Source organism: Leptopilina boulardi, unplaced genomic scaffold (assembly GCF_019393585.1).
Source record: "Leptopilina boulardi isolate dan_hultmark-lab unplaced genomic scaffold, ZJU_Lbou_2.1 LbouV2_278, whole genome shotgun sequence".
Lineage (NCBI taxonomy): Eukaryota > Metazoa > Arthropoda > Insecta > Hymenoptera > Figitidae > Leptopilina > Leptopilina boulardi.
In genome coordinates, this window is record NW_026137838.1 from 5,475,996 (window position 1) to 5,493,327 (window position 17,332).

The 17,332-nt window shown below is 28.7% G+C and overlaps 3 protein-coding genes across 4 annotated transcripts; 1 reads left to right on the plus strand and 2 right to left on the minus strand.

Annotated features, from left to right (window-relative positions):
• The first annotated feature begins 9 nt into the window (after nt 1-9).
• Nucleotides 10-5,144, plus strand: LOC127281721 (TBC1 domain family member 16). The gene is made up of 7 exons (XM_051305587.1): nt 10-922; nt 1,749-2,264; nt 2,333-2,774; nt 2,840-3,176; nt 3,366-3,791; nt 3,866-4,159; nt 4,235-5,144. The coding sequence occupies exons 2-7, from the start codon at nt 1,902-1,904 to the stop codon at nt 4,617-4,619; spliced, it is 2,247 nt and encodes a 748-aa protein (XP_051161544.1). The 5' UTR covers nt 10-922; nt 1,749-1,901; the 3' UTR covers nt 4,620-5,144.
• Nucleotides 5,145-6,290: 1,146 nt separating this feature from the next.
• LOC127281726 (transmembrane protein 104 homolog) lies at nt 6,291-9,166 on the minus strand. Its single transcript, XM_051305598.1, has 4 exons — nt 8,960-9,166; nt 7,998-8,612; nt 7,741-7,918; nt 6,291-7,657 (listed from the first exon to the last, which is right to left on the minus strand). Exons 1-4 carry the CDS (start codon nt 8,996-8,998, stop codon nt 6,969-6,971), a joined length of 1,521 nt encoding a protein of 506 aa, XP_051161555.1. The 5' UTR covers nt 8,999-9,166; the 3' UTR covers nt 6,291-6,968.
• Nucleotides 9,167-9,730: 564 nt separating this feature from the next.
• Nucleotides 9,731-15,091, minus strand: LOC127282007 (actin-5C). Of its 2 annotated transcripts, none has more exons than XM_051306063.1 (3): nt 14,930-15,091; nt 10,721-11,548; nt 9,731-10,610 (listed from the first exon to the last, which is right to left on the minus strand). In XM_051306063.1, exons 2-3 carry the CDS (start codon nt 11,523-11,525, stop codon nt 10,285-10,287), a joined length of 1,131 nt encoding a protein of 376 aa, XP_051162020.1. In that variant the 5' UTR covers nt 11,526-11,548; nt 14,930-15,091; the 3' UTR covers nt 9,731-10,284. The 2 variants fall into 2 exon arrangements, with proteins under 2 accessions (XP_051162020.1, XP_051162021.1); XM_051306064.1 differs by lacking the exon at nt 14,930-15,091 and adding an exon at nt 12,816-12,980.
• Nucleotides 15,092-17,332: the final 2,241 nt, after the last annotated feature.

Genomic DNA, 17,332 nt, shown 5'->3' on the forward strand with positions numbered 1-17,332 from the left:
CTTTAACAGTTTATGGGAAATTAAAAAAAAAATCATTTTTAATTTTATTTTTTTTTATAAGTGTTAATATGTTTTAATTTCAAAGAAAGAAATTTTTTAGTTTATAATTTCTTACTATTAAAATTTTTATATCAGTAAATATTTAGTAAAATAATTTATGTTTATTAAATAGTTAGTCAATTCTAATTGTTAATAATATAATTAACATTAAATTTACTTCTTTTTAACTTTAAAAAAAAGGAATTTAATTTTTAATACAAAAATTCGAATTTTTTTTTAAAAATTAAAATGATTTTTTTTCTCTTTACAATGGGTCTTGTGAATTTAGTGCACATGCGGACTAAACGAAATATGTGTGTGCGCCTGTGCTGAAATTGGCATCAAGTAGTAAACGACACTTGTAAAAATATTAAATCAGTATTTACTGGAAAATCAAATTGAAACGAAAAGTTTTAAATTAAAACACAAAGCTAAAGCAGTGAATGAGAAATAATGAAAATAGTGAGAAAAAAATTATATTGACGTTTAAATATAGGTGACTTTATATAGAAGAGATCAGTCACAGTGATCAGGTGGAAATATTGATCCTATACTCAAGTCTGCTTTCCTTATGGTCTGTTGTCACAACAATTTTTACGTCAATTTTACTAAATACATTAAAAGCACAAACGAGCCTTAAAAATTCAATTTTAATTATCAAACAAAAAATCAAAGATGACTTTAAATTACAATAAATATAAATGAAGTTTATAAAATACAATTCTTCATTATTGATTCATAATCAAAAAAATAAAAACTCAACAGCTGTTTAAAGCATGAAATTTGAGAAAAACACTTAACTTTGAAAAATTAAAAGTTAATTTTTCATTCAGAATATTATTTCAAAAGGAATCTACAATTTGGTCAATATGGTGCAAAGTCGGTGAGTAAAGAAATTTTTTTTTTAAATTTTTTATTTAGAAATAATTGCAAATAAGAAATTAGAAAAATAAATTTATATTAGAAAGTAAATTTAATAAAAAAATTTAATTATAAAATGATATTCTTTTTTTCGAGTTTAAATTTCAAGTTTCATATCTAGTAAACACTTTTAAATATATACGGCTTCCGGTAAAATCAGGTTCCGTGCAAATAAAGATATCTTAAAAGGAAATAGATTTACAACTATAGTTGACATAGTAATGAATTTTTTTTTTAAATTAAATTTAATGATAAGTGTTATAATAAATAAATTAATAATAAAATTACTATAATTATTAAGAAAAAATGACTTGAAATTAAGTAATCGCACTTAGAGTTTCATGTTAATTAATAAATTCGATTCCTATTTAAAATATCATTATGAATTATAATTTTAACAATGAATAAACAAACATTAGATAAAATATTTCAAAACGGTCAAGATATTTCCTCATTATTAACCTCGAGAACATATTCAAATAGGTCACGACATTAATATTCATTTATTCTTTTGCCAACCACTATCACGATTAGAGATAATAGAAAAATGGTTTCAATTATTTTTTTTAAATTTTATCATTATAATCTCTTTAAACTTCATTAACCACTAATTACACAATTTATAAATAGTCGAAAAGTTCTAATTTTCCAATTACATTGATGTTTAATAATAATTTTTGATCTCAGTTGATTTTGAATCTTTATGTACTTCACTACATAAAAAGAAAATTTTTCTCCTTTATTTTGATAACCTTAAATAAAATTAAATAACTTTTTTTTTTTTAAAGGCTAGTGAATTCTAATCCTACGAGATGACATCTCTTAAGAATTTTTTGCAATTTATTACTGGAATAAGAAAAATTAAAAAATGAAGAAACAATAATGAATAGAACGTGATAAAAAATCACGTGTGAAACGTCAAACTGGAGCTATTGTGTAAAATGCCTCTGCCAAACATCCTGAGAAAGGCGAGCAGTTACATTCTTGGTGATGGTTGTCAGGATTCTCGCCGGGTGATGTACCAGGATGGAGAGGCACTTTTTTGTAAAAACAATGTCTGTGTTCATCCGCCAACATTGATGAGACAGCATTGTGATATTGTACATCATCCTGGATATATGACACTGACATGTAAGATCAATAAAAATTCAAATGTACCAACTCTACATCTCAGTTGGATTCCAAATAGTACACTACGAAAATATCCCACTACTCTTGAAAATATTATAAAAAATCGTGAAAAAAATGCGAGTCCTTCACAAATTCCCGGTGTTGAGGAAGAGAGAGTCGACGTTTGTTTAGAGGTATACAATCAAATTTATTACTTTAAATAAAAAAAAATAAAAATTAAATTATTCCTACTTCTTTAAAGGTGAAAGAACAGGTGAATTGTGGAGATTGCGAACGTATTTGTTCAGGTGGTAATTCAACATCTCCTGTGGAATCATTACAGCAAGTTGAGAATCATTTGAAAAATAATCAGGAGGATTTGGAAACATCACCAAAAACATCAGAGGTCTCGGATTGTCAAGATTTGAACGAAGAAACAGCGTCAAAACAAGTGAATGAAGGTCCAATTGTGAATGAGGAAAATAACGCCAACAGTCTCAGTAGATTGACATCCGAATCAATTGACTCGAAAGATGAGAAAAATGATAATTTCACAGGAAAACGAATTCAAGAATCATTGGAGCAAAATGGCAAAATTATCGATGAAGAACCACGATTTTTATACAGTGACAATGCGAGTATCAAGAGTCGAAGTCTCTCCCTCACGTCAAATTGCAGTTTATTTGTTACTGTACCAAATGATGGTGAGTATAAAATATTATTTGAAATTTAGGAAAAGATATTAATTTTTTTTTTTTTTTTGGTGCAGAAGAAATACCAACGTGGATGAGAACACCAGAATTATTAGCTCTTCAGCATAATTTAACATTTCCGGAAAGTGCAACAGCATCGCCTGTAACACTACGAAGAGCCCATCGTTGTAGAAGATTTTCCGTCGACCTTAGTGAAATGAGATCTCTTCGTTTATTTTTTGCCGATCCAGGTTGCACAAGTGGACAACTTGTAGTCGCTAGCAGAGAAAGTCAATATAAAATTCTACATTTTCATCATGGTGGTCTCGATCGATTGGCAACAACTTTACATCAATGGCATCAGCTTCTTTATCCCAGATTGGACGCTGAGGCTGAAGAAATCCTTCCCTACAGGTATTTTAATTCAAAAATTACTGTCAAATTAATTAAATTAAATAAAATTAATTAAATTAAATCAAATTAATTAAATTAATTAATTACTCTCAAATTAATTAAATTAAATCAAATTAATTAAATTGAATTAATTAATTACTCTCAAATTAATTATATTAAATAAATATTTGTTGAAATTGTTTGTATTAGACATTTCATGGTGTGTCGACCAGAAGTTAGTCGAGATGAACTTCATCCAGAAGAGGGCCAAGTGCCAATGATAACATCACTGGCTTGGAAGGATTTATTAAATGAAAGAGGACAAGTGGAAGATGATTTGGCACTTCGAAAAGGAATATTTTTCGGTGGTTTGGAGCCTGCCTTAAGAAAATTAGTGTGGCCTTTTCTCTTACACTGTTATTCTTATCAAAGCACTTACGAGGATAGAGAACAAATTGACGCGATAAGACATCAAGAGTACGAGGAAATTGAACGTCGAAGACGCAATATGGGATCCGAGGAACGTGAACGATTTTGGCGAAATGTTGTTTGTATTGTTGAAAAAGATGTCGTTAGAACTGATCGAGCAAATCCATATTACGCCGGTGAAGATAATCCCAATATTGAAGTGATGAAGTGAGTTTAATTTTATTTTAAATTTTCATTGAAAAAATCGAAAATAGAATTAAACAAAATTGTTTGTTTTTTAGAAATATTCTTCTTAATTATGCTGTTTACAATGCACCACTTGGTTATACGCAAGGAATGTCGGATCTCTTATCACCGCTATTGGCGGAATTAAATTCCGAAATCGATGCTTTTTGGTGTTTTGCCGGTTTAATGCAAAGATCAGTTGCCGTTTGTACACCAACCGATATTGATATGGATAGAAATTTGAGCTACCTCAGAGAATTAATTCGAATAATGGTTCCTGATTTTTATTCTCATCTTCAAAAACACACTGACGCTTTGGAATTGCTATTTTGCCATCGCTGGGTTCTATTGTAAGTGAATTTTTTTTAGCTATTTTTAAATCCTGAATATTTAAATTCGGCAAATAATTTTACATTTATTTTTAGATGTCTAAAACGTGAATTTCCAACAGAAATGGCATTGATCATGTGGGAAGCATGTTGGGTCAATTATCTAACGGATCATTTTCATTTGTTCCTTTGTTTGGCCATAATGTGCGTCTATGCAGACGATGTAATAGCTCAAGATTTGCGAACCGATGAAATGTTATTGCACTTTAGTTCATTAGCAATGTACATGGATGGTATAGTAATACTTCGAAAAGCTCGAGGTTTACTGCATCATTTTAGACAGCTTGATAGGTTGCCCTGCACATTGGCCGGCCTTTGTAGACAATGCGGTCCCGGAATGTGGGACAGTAGTCATGATCCCGTAATCGAGTGCGTTGGACATCCCGATGAAAAATGTCCTTTCGCTGACAATTACGAGTAAAAAAAGACCTAAGAAACCTCATTGTCAGGAACGTCAACTATTTCATTTTTCAATTTCTTAACAATTCACGTCAATACTAAAATTAAGAGAATTCGATTTGAAAAATTGATTTCCCAATATTTTGAAATGTTGATTATTTCAAAGAAATTTTTTTTTTTTTCTATAGCGAGGAACAAAATAACTAGTCAGAACTAGTTTTTAAAAAAGCGTAAAATTATCAATTATTTATATATTAATTTGCACCGATCGTCGCTCATTGATTAATAAGCTCAGTTAATTAAAACACGTGTGGGTGTATACCATTAAATATAAATAGTATAAATTATAAATGTATACAAGCGATCAAAAGTTTTTGGCATTATATAATGGCCTTTATGTGTTCAATTTCTGAAAGACGTAAAAAAAAGTATTTTGGCTTAAGATTCTCAGTATCGAAAGATTTTTACTTAAAATACAAATTATTATAATCCGTACCAAGCTGTGGTTGAATAAATTCACAGCCTTAAGTCGATAGAATTATTACCAATTAACGACAAATTCGAAGCATATCTGGAAGTCCGATTTTGTATGTTTTCAAAATGGCTTAGATAAAGTATTTAAAACGAGAAACAAAAAGCCTCTAAAAAAATTTCTATGTGGTACAAGATAAGACTGACGTACGAAAAAAAAGAAGAAGAATACAAGTAAGGGAGTAAAAGTATTTTATCAGGCCCTATAATAATACGAGTGAACGTTATTCTGTGACTCAATTAAAATTCTATTTCCGGTTATCATATATTACATGTGCCAATAGTAAACGGAGATGATGAAAAATTGTTGTTTGCGAGATTTAAACTACGTTAATTGTACCCTGAATGATTATTGATAACAATCAAATTGTTTAAAAAAAATTAAGTATGAGAGATTCATATGAATCTAATGTGGAATATTATTTTAAAAGTTTTTTGTCAATTAAGCCACTTTCTCAATTCTATAAAAACAAAAGAGTTGAGAAATTTTTATCTTAAATTCTATCATTAATTATTATTTAAGTCCGCACAGAGTATTTTCGCAAAGAAAATAAAAGAATTTTTGTTCTACAAAAAGAAGAAAATTTTTTTTTTTCATCTACAAATTCTGTAACATTAGCGAGATTGTTATCTCAGTGGTTATTATTAAATCAGAGTGATTTTCAAACTTGAATTTATTTTTAATCTAAATCGGCTTTACGCCAAATATCCCCGGAAAAAAAATTTGAAATAATTTCTTTTTATTTTTAACATTTTCGTCATGTTTTTAACTTTTGACATTTGCATGCATCTATATAAAAGCCTTGCATTTTATATGAGAGACAATATAAAATGTGTCTAATATAGAAATTTTAATATAATGACATATTGTTGAATTAATAAAGAGAATTCTATTCGTGTTAAGGAATGTCACGCTTAAATCTATTCACTTGAAGATATATTAATATTGATAAATATATATAATATGTACATCTATATTATATATATATACTAAGAAAAATATTTAACAAGAGAAAAATTTTATTTTTAACCTTCCCTTGAATATTAATATACATTTTTACAATAATGACAATAGAGTACAATATAATTATTCACTATTTACATAATTAATTAATTAATTTCCTATTAAATTTTCAACGGAGAAATATATAACTCTTGCACTATTTTAAATTGTAGGAACTTTAAAATTGCCAATTTTAATTGATAAATTTAAAATTTCGTTTCTTGATAAATAATTTGTATTGAAGAAAAACAAATTTCAAATCATGAATTAAAATCTATCAGTAAGGGAATATATTTTAAATATATCTAAATAGAAGATCATTTTTTTCTATTTAGCAAAATATTTAAACTATCTATTATAATTATCATTAATTTCCTGCAGTATTAAAATTGGCACCATTTTTTTCAATTTATAATTATTTTGTATATTTAAAAAATATATATTATCTTTATTTTACTTCTTATATTAAGTTTTTAAAAATAGGCCATTAAAAATGCAAATGATTACTTGAAAAAAATTAATAGTTACTTTAACAAGTTGAAATTAAAATCTATTGAAATAAGTGTTTACACTTATTACTATTTTTCTAAATAAAAAAAAATAAATCAAAATAAAGACAAATTAAAAATATTTTTTAAAACAATATTATGTAAAAATGACATAATATTTATATTTTATCACGTATGTATCTTGACTTGTGCCAGAGTATTGTCTATTTGAATTTCATTCTCACAAGGCAGTTTTAAAAGTACAACAGATCTAATATCAAAAATCAAAGATGTTTCAAATCTGAAACCTAATCTCATTTTTTTTTTTTTTTAATTAAAAAGTAAATTTTTACTTTGGATTCAAATGAATTTCAATCAAATTCACCGAAACTAAAATCATACAAGCTATTGACCATACAAAAACAAAAAGTAGCCAATAAATACTTTTAAAAGGACTCGCAAAATTATTCATAACACCAAGTCCAATTATCTCACTAGTTTGACGTCTAGCATAATAAACTAAAAGTGTTGGAATTATATATTGAATTCCAGCACCTGCATAAGAGCCAGTAATTCCAACAAGAATTGACAAATCTTTAGTATATTTTGCAACAAAATATGGTGGCAGTATAACAAAAATGGGTACTAATATATTTCGAATAATAAAATTATATCTCGTATCTTGCTTAAATAAAAGTGTTTGTAAATTATTTCTCAAGGTAATTGCAATTATTGGATAATTTGTGCTTAATGTAAAAACAGGAAACAAAGTTAAAAAATATTCAATTATTTTTACAAATAAATTTGAAATATTGCCAGGTACTCGTGGACCAAAATCTAATGTATACAAATCGTCCAAATGGGCAAAAGCAAAAGTACCCGTTAAAGCTAATATCAAGTAGAAAAAGGCAATTAACAAATAATCAAATGCTAATGACCTGTTGAGTGTTCCCTTATTGCTTATTGGAGCAACCAAAGCTGGAAGTGAATGATGACACATAAATGAGTAAACACAAACTCCAAACAATCTTGGAATTCCTGGAAAAAGAAAATTTTAATAAATAAAATTGAAAAATAAAATAAAATAAAATAAATAAAAAAAATAAAATTAACTCACTAACCTGATAAATTGACAGCTGCTGGATTTCCTTGAGGACCATTGGCAATAATTTTTTGTATAGCAAATATAATCATTATAATAAAAGCAAGCCATCGCATTGCTGACGTTAAATATTGTAAATATTTGGTTTTTTGAACGTTAAAGAATGCAAAAGATCCCATCACTACTAAAAAAAGTGTCTGAAAAGAAAAAAATATTTAATATCTTTATTATTTAATCTACATACTCTAATGTAAAAATTATATTCTTTGAACCAACCAAATAATTTTCGTAGGCATCTTGTCTGTTATATTTTGAATTTTTCCAGCATGCTGCAGTATCTGGAATTGTGTCATTGATTGTGAAATTTTCAGGTATATATGTACAAACTACATCGGCTAAAGTTTTTGCCACAGCTGCACCATAAATGCTCAAATCACCATAGAGATAAACAATTAAACATGTATAAAATAGAACTATTCCAAATTTACTGAAGAACATGGATGCCATTTCTCCCAATTCGATTTTCTCATCAATAACATAATATCTATATGTTAATTCGTTTTGTTCTAAATTGTCCGCTAGTTGATTAACAAGAGGTGTATCCTCACAATCCTCGGAAGTAGTTTCTTTTATTGATTCAATTCCCTCAGATAACGATTCATTTGAATCTTGTACATTAACTTCTTGTTTATTGTGCTGAATACGTTTCCATTTAATTAAAGCGTTAGCCGATGCCATTGCTTCTATTACAAATGTAACAGAAATGAAACTTATTAGGGCTAAAATTAAAATAACTATCACACCAAGTAACCATCCTGAACGACTAAAAACAGCTGGTAATGTTAATGCTCCTGTACCAACTATTAAATTAAAAATATATATCAGGCCAACCTGAAAATAAATTAAAATACTATTATAAAATCATAAATTAAAAGGTGTAAAAAGTATATAAAATACAATTCATTCTAAAAAAACAACAATTAAAATCAAAACAAACTGTAAAAATGTACATTGTTACAACTTGTTTTTGTTTCAATATTGTTTTATAAATATAGAATATGAAAATATTAATTTTTTCAATATTTGACTTAATTAAGACAAGTTAAATTAATTTATATTTAATGATTTATGTTTTTATTATAAAAAAAATATTCGTTGAAAAGGAAATAATTTAAATTGTCTTTGTTCAAAAAATTGAGGTTATGTTTATATACGTCAAAATTCTTTTGTTTACTTACGCAAGTAGAATATTGGGAGCCACTGTTTTCATCAGGCATTTTGAATAATTTGTGAGGAACATATGTGATTTGCTTCTTTATTTATATCACTCATAAAACTAAAAACACCAAAAATTTAGCATAACGATTACTGTATACAGTAACCATTGTCAGTGCCTACACTTGCGTTGATAAATTCACAATTGGGATCCGTTCCGCGCATTGGAATACCAATGACGTGAAATTTCAATCCATTAAAAGAAAAAAAAATTCCTATCCCGTCAATATTATTAAACTAAAGCAAATATTTAAAAAAAAAATTCCTATCCCGTCAATATTATTAAACTAAAGCAAATATTTAAAAAAAAAATTCCTATCCCGTCAATATTATTAAACTAAAGCAAATATTAAAAAAAAAAAAACTTATTTAAGATTTATTTTAATGTCATTACTAAAAAAAAAAACAGTAAATGACAACATTTATTTATAATTAAATATAATCCACTGTTGGACATTTTCCTCCATAATAAATTATTAAAAAAAATAAATTCTCAGAAAATAAGCAATCCATCAAAAAATCAATTGTTTTTATTTTATTTGAACAAAAAGGAAATATTTAAAATGATGAAAAAAAGCATTAACACAATTGTTTTTTTTTTAAAGGTAAATGTATAACTTTTATTCTACGTTTAATTTAAAGGTAATGTCATTTTAATTTGCAAAATAATTCACAGTTTATCAGAAAAAGAAAAAAATAATACTGTAACTCTGCCGCTAATAAAACTGAGTACATTTTTCGTTGAAAACAATTTTATTGAATTAAAATTATAAAACTAATCCTTAGAATAATTATTGTATTTCTTCGACAAGCTTTAGATACAGTAATTAATGACATGAAATGAGGTTTAGATTATAATAATCAATGTCAAGAAATATTATTGACAATAAGACGAGATGAAAATGATGCTTATCACAAATTTGAGTTGTAACAAAAAAGATTCTTTTGCACAAAAGTGTAATATTTTTTTTTTTTTGTTAATTTTTTTTGGAATGTGCGCTCTCTTACTCATTTGCTTGTCTCTTGTTATTACAATCATTTTATAAACGTCAAAAAAAAAAAAATTTTCCATTTATAAGAGCTGTACATTACACTTTCATGCAAAAAAAAGAAGAAATTTTTCAAATAATTTTAATACTCCTAAACTCGTATTTTTAATGAGCATCATTTTTGCATCGATTTATCGTATGGTACTTTTTTTCTTTTTCATAATATCGTAATAACATTGATTATTATAATCTCAAGAGTCGAAAATGTGAGAAATCGACAAAAATTAGCGACTAGACGCTTAGAAGCACTTCCTGTGGACGATTGATGGACCTGACTCGTCGTATTCTTGTTTGGAGATCCACATCTGTTGGAAGGTGGAGAGAGAAGCGAGAATTGATCCTCCGATCCAGACGGAGTATTTCCTTTCGGGTGGTGCAATGATCTTGATTTTCATCGTGGATGGTGCCAAGGCAGTGATTTCCTTCTGCATTCTGTCAGCGATTCCTGGATACATTGTGGTACCACCAGAAAGAACAGTGTTGGCGTACAAGTCTTTACGAATATCAACATCGCACTTCATAATCGAATTGTATGTGGTTTCGTGAATTCCACAAGCTTCCATACCTGTAAAGAAAATTGTTTATTAATTTCTCTGTCTTTAAAACTTTTAATTTATTTTTTTTAGCTATTTAATTTCTTTTTTTTAAATTTAATTTCAAAGTAATGAATCGTACCCAAGAAGGATGGCTGGAAGAGAGCCTCGGGGCATCGGAATCGTTCGTTGCCAATGGTGATGACTTGACCGTCAGGAAGTTCGTAGCTCTTCTCAAGACTGGAGGATGATGCAGCGGTGGCCATTTCCTGTTCGAAGTCAAGAGCAACATAGCAGAGTTTTTCTTTGATGTCACGGACGATTTCACGTTCAGCGGTTGTTGTGAATGAATATCCTCTCTCGGTGAGGATTTTCATGAGGTAGTCAGTGAGGTCACGACCAGCCAAGTCAAGACGGAGGATAGCGTGAGGAAGAGCGTATCCCTCATAAATTGGTACGGTGTGTGAGACACCATCGCCAGAGTCGAGGACAATACCGGTGGTACGACCGGAAGCGTAGAGAGAAAGTACGGCCTGAATGGCGACGTACATGGCGGGTGTGTTGAAGGTCTCAAACATGATTTGAGTCATTTTTTCACGATTAGCTTTGGGATTTAAAGGAGCTTCAGTGAGAAGAACTGGATGTTCCTCTGGAGCAACTCGAAGTTCATTATAGAAGGTGTGATGCCAGATTTTCTCCATATCATCCCAATTGGTGACAATTCCGTGTTCAATTGGATATTTCAAAGTGAGGATACCTCTCTTGGATTGGGCCTCATCACCGACATACGAGTCCTTCTGTCCCATTCCAACCATGACACCCTGATGACGTGGCCTTCCCACGATCGAGGGGAAGACGGCACGAGGCGCATCATCGCCGGCAAATCCGGCTTTGCACATACCGGAGCCATTGTCAACTACGAGTGCGGCAACTTCTTCGTCACACATGTTTAGTCTGTTGTTTTATTTAACTGTAAAGAAAAGCAGTAATTAATACAAAATCCCAGATTCTTAAATTTATCAAGACTAAAACAAACAAATTTTCAATGTCAATGACAGTAAAATTTAATTTCAATTTTAAAACTATTTACTATTTTCAAAATTCTTTTTTAACAGCCTAGTAATCAAGTATCAGCAACTATTAATTTATCACAAAAACATTAACATACAATAAATCTTTTCCAAATCAGTTTCGAATTTTTAAAGTAATCTTAAAATTATTTATCACACTTATCAATATTTACATCTCAATTCCAAAAATTATTAGTTTTCAAATAATTTAATTTAAAATTCCTTTTTTCCTAAATTCAAAAGTTAAAAATCACTTTTTAATTATTTCAGAACGTCCATTAACGAAAAAAGATAGCACTCTTTTGTGATTTCGAAGGAAAACTATTTCAAAAGAGAGATAAAGGAAAGGAATTTGACCGTTAATGCCAAATTCCAAGTATCAGTCACGTCACGTGATCCAAGCAAATATTTAAGATGGCACCTGGAAAAGTACACGTAGGAACCTTTCGCCACGACTCTCTCACCACTCTACCTCTATTCTAAATCCTCTTAAAATCATAATTCCATTATTTAAAAATATCACCAATAATTCAAATAATTTGAACAAAGAAAGTTCATAATCTACTATTCAAATCGAACAATTGTGAACTTTGGAGGCGTCGGCTTCTAACCGCACCCTGCCCCGCCCAGCCCCGGTGTGAACCAGTCGATAAACCGGTGCATTTAAATTTTACAGCCACCATAGAATAATTAGAAAAATAATTGCTAGTATAATAGCAAACAAAAGAATCAAATAACTAGTGAATGATTTTAGAGATAATATCTGTTAGAAGAAAACAAGATTCGTAAAATCGTAAATCCTTTTCTCAAGTGAATACACTAAACATTTCTTTTTTTTTTCTACAAAGAGAAATCCAAGAAAAAGAAGAATCACTAGATTTTTTTTCCATTTTTGAACACTATTTGCAGAACACAAATTAAAAATTCCATTTTAAAGATTGACACAGGACACCAAATACGGTGCACGGATTTCAGAAAGACACCCACTTGATAATTTCACCTTTTTATAAATATTTTGCGGCAAATATACCCACTCGAAAAATATCATTGGGAAATCACACTTTAAGAATAATATACGAAATGCTAAACAATTTTCGCGGAACAAACAATACACTTTTTTTTTTTTATAATCCCGATTTTATTTTGATAAAAACTTGTTTAACTTACGTTTTCGGTATAAAAAAAAAGTTATGTACAAGTTTTAGAACTTTCTTTGGATGTTACACGACAGATTGTCGTACAGCTGACAAGTACAGCATCTAACACAAAATGTAGCCGACAGCCGGTTTGCAGTGTATTATATGAACAGAGCCGTTGTTCATCCCCCCACCTGATGTTGATCGACCAATAAAGTCAGGACACCCTTGGCCAATCCTGGCTTTCTTTACCATATATGGAAGTGTTCCGTTGCGGGAGGGGGTCCCCTTCTCTATCAACACCACCCCCCTCGCACCCGCGCAAACGCGAAATAACCACCGTCAATCTTTGTAAAAATGCATCATCGAAATATACCGAACGAGACACTGAAATAATCCTCTTTAGGTCTACTTTTTTTTTTTTAAATATACCCCCCTTTGCTTCTCTTCCTGTTGTTCAAATATTTCTCAATGCCATCAAATCCTTGCAGTAAAGGTTTCTCCCAAGTCAGCTTGAAATCCATGACTTCAAGACTGTTTGACATTTGAGGAATTCGATTTCCCGCACACAAGTGCCTGTCAGTTCACGTAGTACTTCATCAGATGTGAATCACGTGGTTCTAAGTCACAGATTTTCTGACAACACGTGTAACTTAAATTTTAAGATTTAAAAAAAAAATCAAAGAACTGTGTTTTTTTTTTTCTTCAAAAATATATTGTATTTGTAATAAATATTTTAAATTAATGTTTAAATTAGTATTTTAATAATTAAATTTCAAGAATCAAGAATATTTATTAATTAAAAACTGGAATTTATGAATTTTATTTTTTTTCAATTTAATTTAATCTTGCTAAAAAATTTTATTATAACTTTTTATTCAATACTATTTAATTAATTATTGAGAATCCAATTAAGCTGCCGGAAAAATATATAAATATTTAATTAAGCAAATATATTTAATTAGCAGTTTTTTCAAGAGTTTTTTAAACACAATTTAATTTTTTTAAATTTTTGACATTGATTTTAAGAACCTAATTGATGGTGTATTGTGACTAAATAATATTTTAATTTAGCAATTGAATTTAATCAAATTAAATTAAACTGCAGCTTGGATATTAAAAAAAATTAATCAAAAAGCAGAATTATTAAGTTTGATAATATTTATAAATTTATCATTAAATTAATTTTCAACCCTTTGAAAATGTTTTTAGACTTCGAAAATATTTTTTACAATTTTTTCTTTTTCCTTTTAATTTAATAATTACAAAATATAATAATTGAAATCATGGATTACTAAATAAATAATAATTGAATTCAATATTGAAAATGTTCATTTTAAAATCCCTGTTTATAACACAATTGATTTAAATATGTAATTTTAATTTTTTACATAAATAACGGAAGATAAATAAATATTTATGAATTTAACTTTAACGACACATGCAAAAATGTTTGAAAATAATGAGAAAATTAACATAATGGGATGAACGTTTTAAAACGTTTCTTTCCTGTAATTTGCAAAGTTATTTATCTAAAAAAATTTACCAAAAAAGTGATCTGACAGAGATTCTAGGAAGAGAAGAGAGAGAGAGAGGGGAAGACACAAAAAGAAACCGTTAAAAGTATTGCCCGGCTTCCGGCTAACCAAAAAAACTGGTTGTTCACCAAAATCTTTATCTCATTTGGAAGGGTCAACGGAGGTCAATGTCAACATTTCGCGGATACTGAATGGAGAATTAAACGAATGAAAATAAACGTGTTTGATCGCATGAGGCGAGGTAGGTTAGGGCAGAAAGACGACGATGTATGCCTAATAATAGACGCCACGATGTGACGACCACCTGCAACACGCGGAACGTCAAGGAACCACCTGACAACTACAACCTGTCGGATTATTAAAACACACTTTCCAATGATTTAAGAATTAAAAAAAAAACAATAAAATCTATCAAATTTATTATGAATTTCCCCATTTGAAAATGCCACGAGGAAGCAACGCCCAGAATTATTATGGCGGACTTGTTCGCCGGCCTGACCGTTCCAACGACGAAACTTTGTACCCAAAAAATTCTGACAGTTCGTCGCGAAACGCACCGGTTTTAATCGCGTAATTACGAGAATTATATTGATTTACAAGTACCCACCTTTTAAAAAGGAAATGAAATTGATGATAATGCCTGGTCCTCGATCGGCAAGCTGAACTGCAGATGATACTAGTGACACGACGAGTCGAACTAAAACCGAAAGACGCCGCGAGTTACGAACTCTGGGGCTAAAGATCAGGAACGTCACCATCTAAATATCACCCCCCCATAAATTATAATTCTAAAAAACCAAACTTCGAAATTGCAATTCTCATACGTGTTTCTCAATTTCATTCAATCACATAAACAATCATAAAATAAGAACACATTTTTAATTTTAGCAAGTAATTCGTTAGGAGAAAAAATTTTATTCCATTTGTTTTAAAATTATTTTACATTAAAACAAAAATTTTTTCAAAACAAAAACATTTAAAATGAAACGAAATTAAAAAATGGATGTAAAAGTTTGTAATTTTTTTTTTTTTTAAACAAATAAAATAATTTTCTCTTGTATATGAGAAATGAAATAATTTTCTAACAATTTTTCTAATAATATTACAACCTCTATGGAATAAAAAATATTCTCCTTTTAACTTTAAAAAATTAAAAGTTCTGCAAAATATTTTTTATCAAAAATAATTTTGAATTCATGAACTGCAATTCAAAATGTAGTGATACGGCCCTGAAAATATCGCGACCATTCCAATTTGATCGCAGGTATGATTGGTTGATGCAAACTTTCAAAATCGTTCTAATTAATTAAATTCTCTAAATCATTGTTTTCATTGATTACTAATAGGGGGATATTTTTATTTCAAGTAAAAAAAATTGGAGAAAAAATTCCTTTTTCCAATGAATCATATATTCTATTGTTATTTAATTTATGAGTCAAGTGCCACAGGTACGTAACATCCCTGGATATGAAAATGGACTATTCCAGCTTCCTTCCCACCACGGCAATTCACAGCTCTTGCCATATATGGGCATAAAACGAATGCAGCACGCTGATTGGTTGGTCGACCGGCTGCCGGCTAGATTCTCCAAATGCCGCTTCAAACTGTACGATATCGAGAAGCATATAATGTCTTCTCGAAGTTTACACTAGCGTAAAAGCCTGCCTGACTAACCGTCGACTCGCTTCGCTGTGTCAGTAATGTTAGCATAAATACAAATACAAAATCAACTTTAATTGTATGAGAGAGTTTCTGCACTCACACAACTATGTCCTGTTTGAATGAATCAAAACCCTATATATATTTGTGTAGTCGAATTTTATTATCGATGTTTTTAATGCTCCGTACCCTTAAGTACAAATTAAAATAAAGGGGTGGTGGGGGAGAAGAAATGGATTGTTTCACTCGGAAAAGAATTAAGATTTCCCACACAATTAATTTGCTATTCAATTATAACAATTGCCTGTCAATCGTCATATTTAGGTGGTTTGCCTTTCATATAATGAACGAACAAAACGTTCATATGAACGAAATATTTTTTCAATCTATAAAGTATTAAAAATTATGATGACCATGCAAAATAAAACAGTAAATTAAACAATTATTAAATTAATAACATCTTTTTAGATATTTTAAACAATATTTTGTAATAAAATTTGTACTTAAAGAAGTTGAAAAAAAAATTTCGTTCATATGAACGTTCAAAACTTTTGGCTCATGAACAAAAATAAAATAGAATGCACCGAATAGTGTAATTAATTTTTGATATTAATAAAAAATCGTAAAAAATACAATACTTTTTGATATTTAACAGGTATAAAATATTATTGTATTTGTATTAAAAAACAAATAGTTTCAATGATTTTTTTTTCTGCTTTTTAATTATATGACTGTCATTAAAAGCCGAAAACGTAATACATTTATTGTTCTTAAATTCCTTTTGAAATGAAATATTTTTTTTTTTATTATGCTTCGAAAATGTTGCAACACTTTCCAATTTAGATAATTACGTTTTAAGCTTTTAATAATTATATGTAGTAACTAATATTGCTTTAGTTTTCCTTTTTCTACATTTTAGTTTTCTATTTCATTTTTCTATTTTTAATTATTACTAATAATTTTTAAAGAAATATATTTTTCCCCTTCAAAGAATAAAAAACTTTTTAGTCATTTATTATCAATAATTATTGATAATAATTTATTTATATAACAATATGAAATAATTCTGTTTTTATTTATTTTCATTCTCTTATTTCTCTGTCAATATTAATAACAAAATTAATTATTAATTATCAATAATTATTTTATTTTATTATTATTTTATTTATTATCAATAATATTGATAATAATTTATTTATATAACAATATGAAACAATTCTGTTTTTATATTTATTTTCATTCTCTTATTTCTCTGTCAATATTAATAAAAAAATTAATTATTGATATAATCCGAAATTTGATCTAATCCACAACTAATAATTTAATATTACATGTTGGTCCTGTGATTATT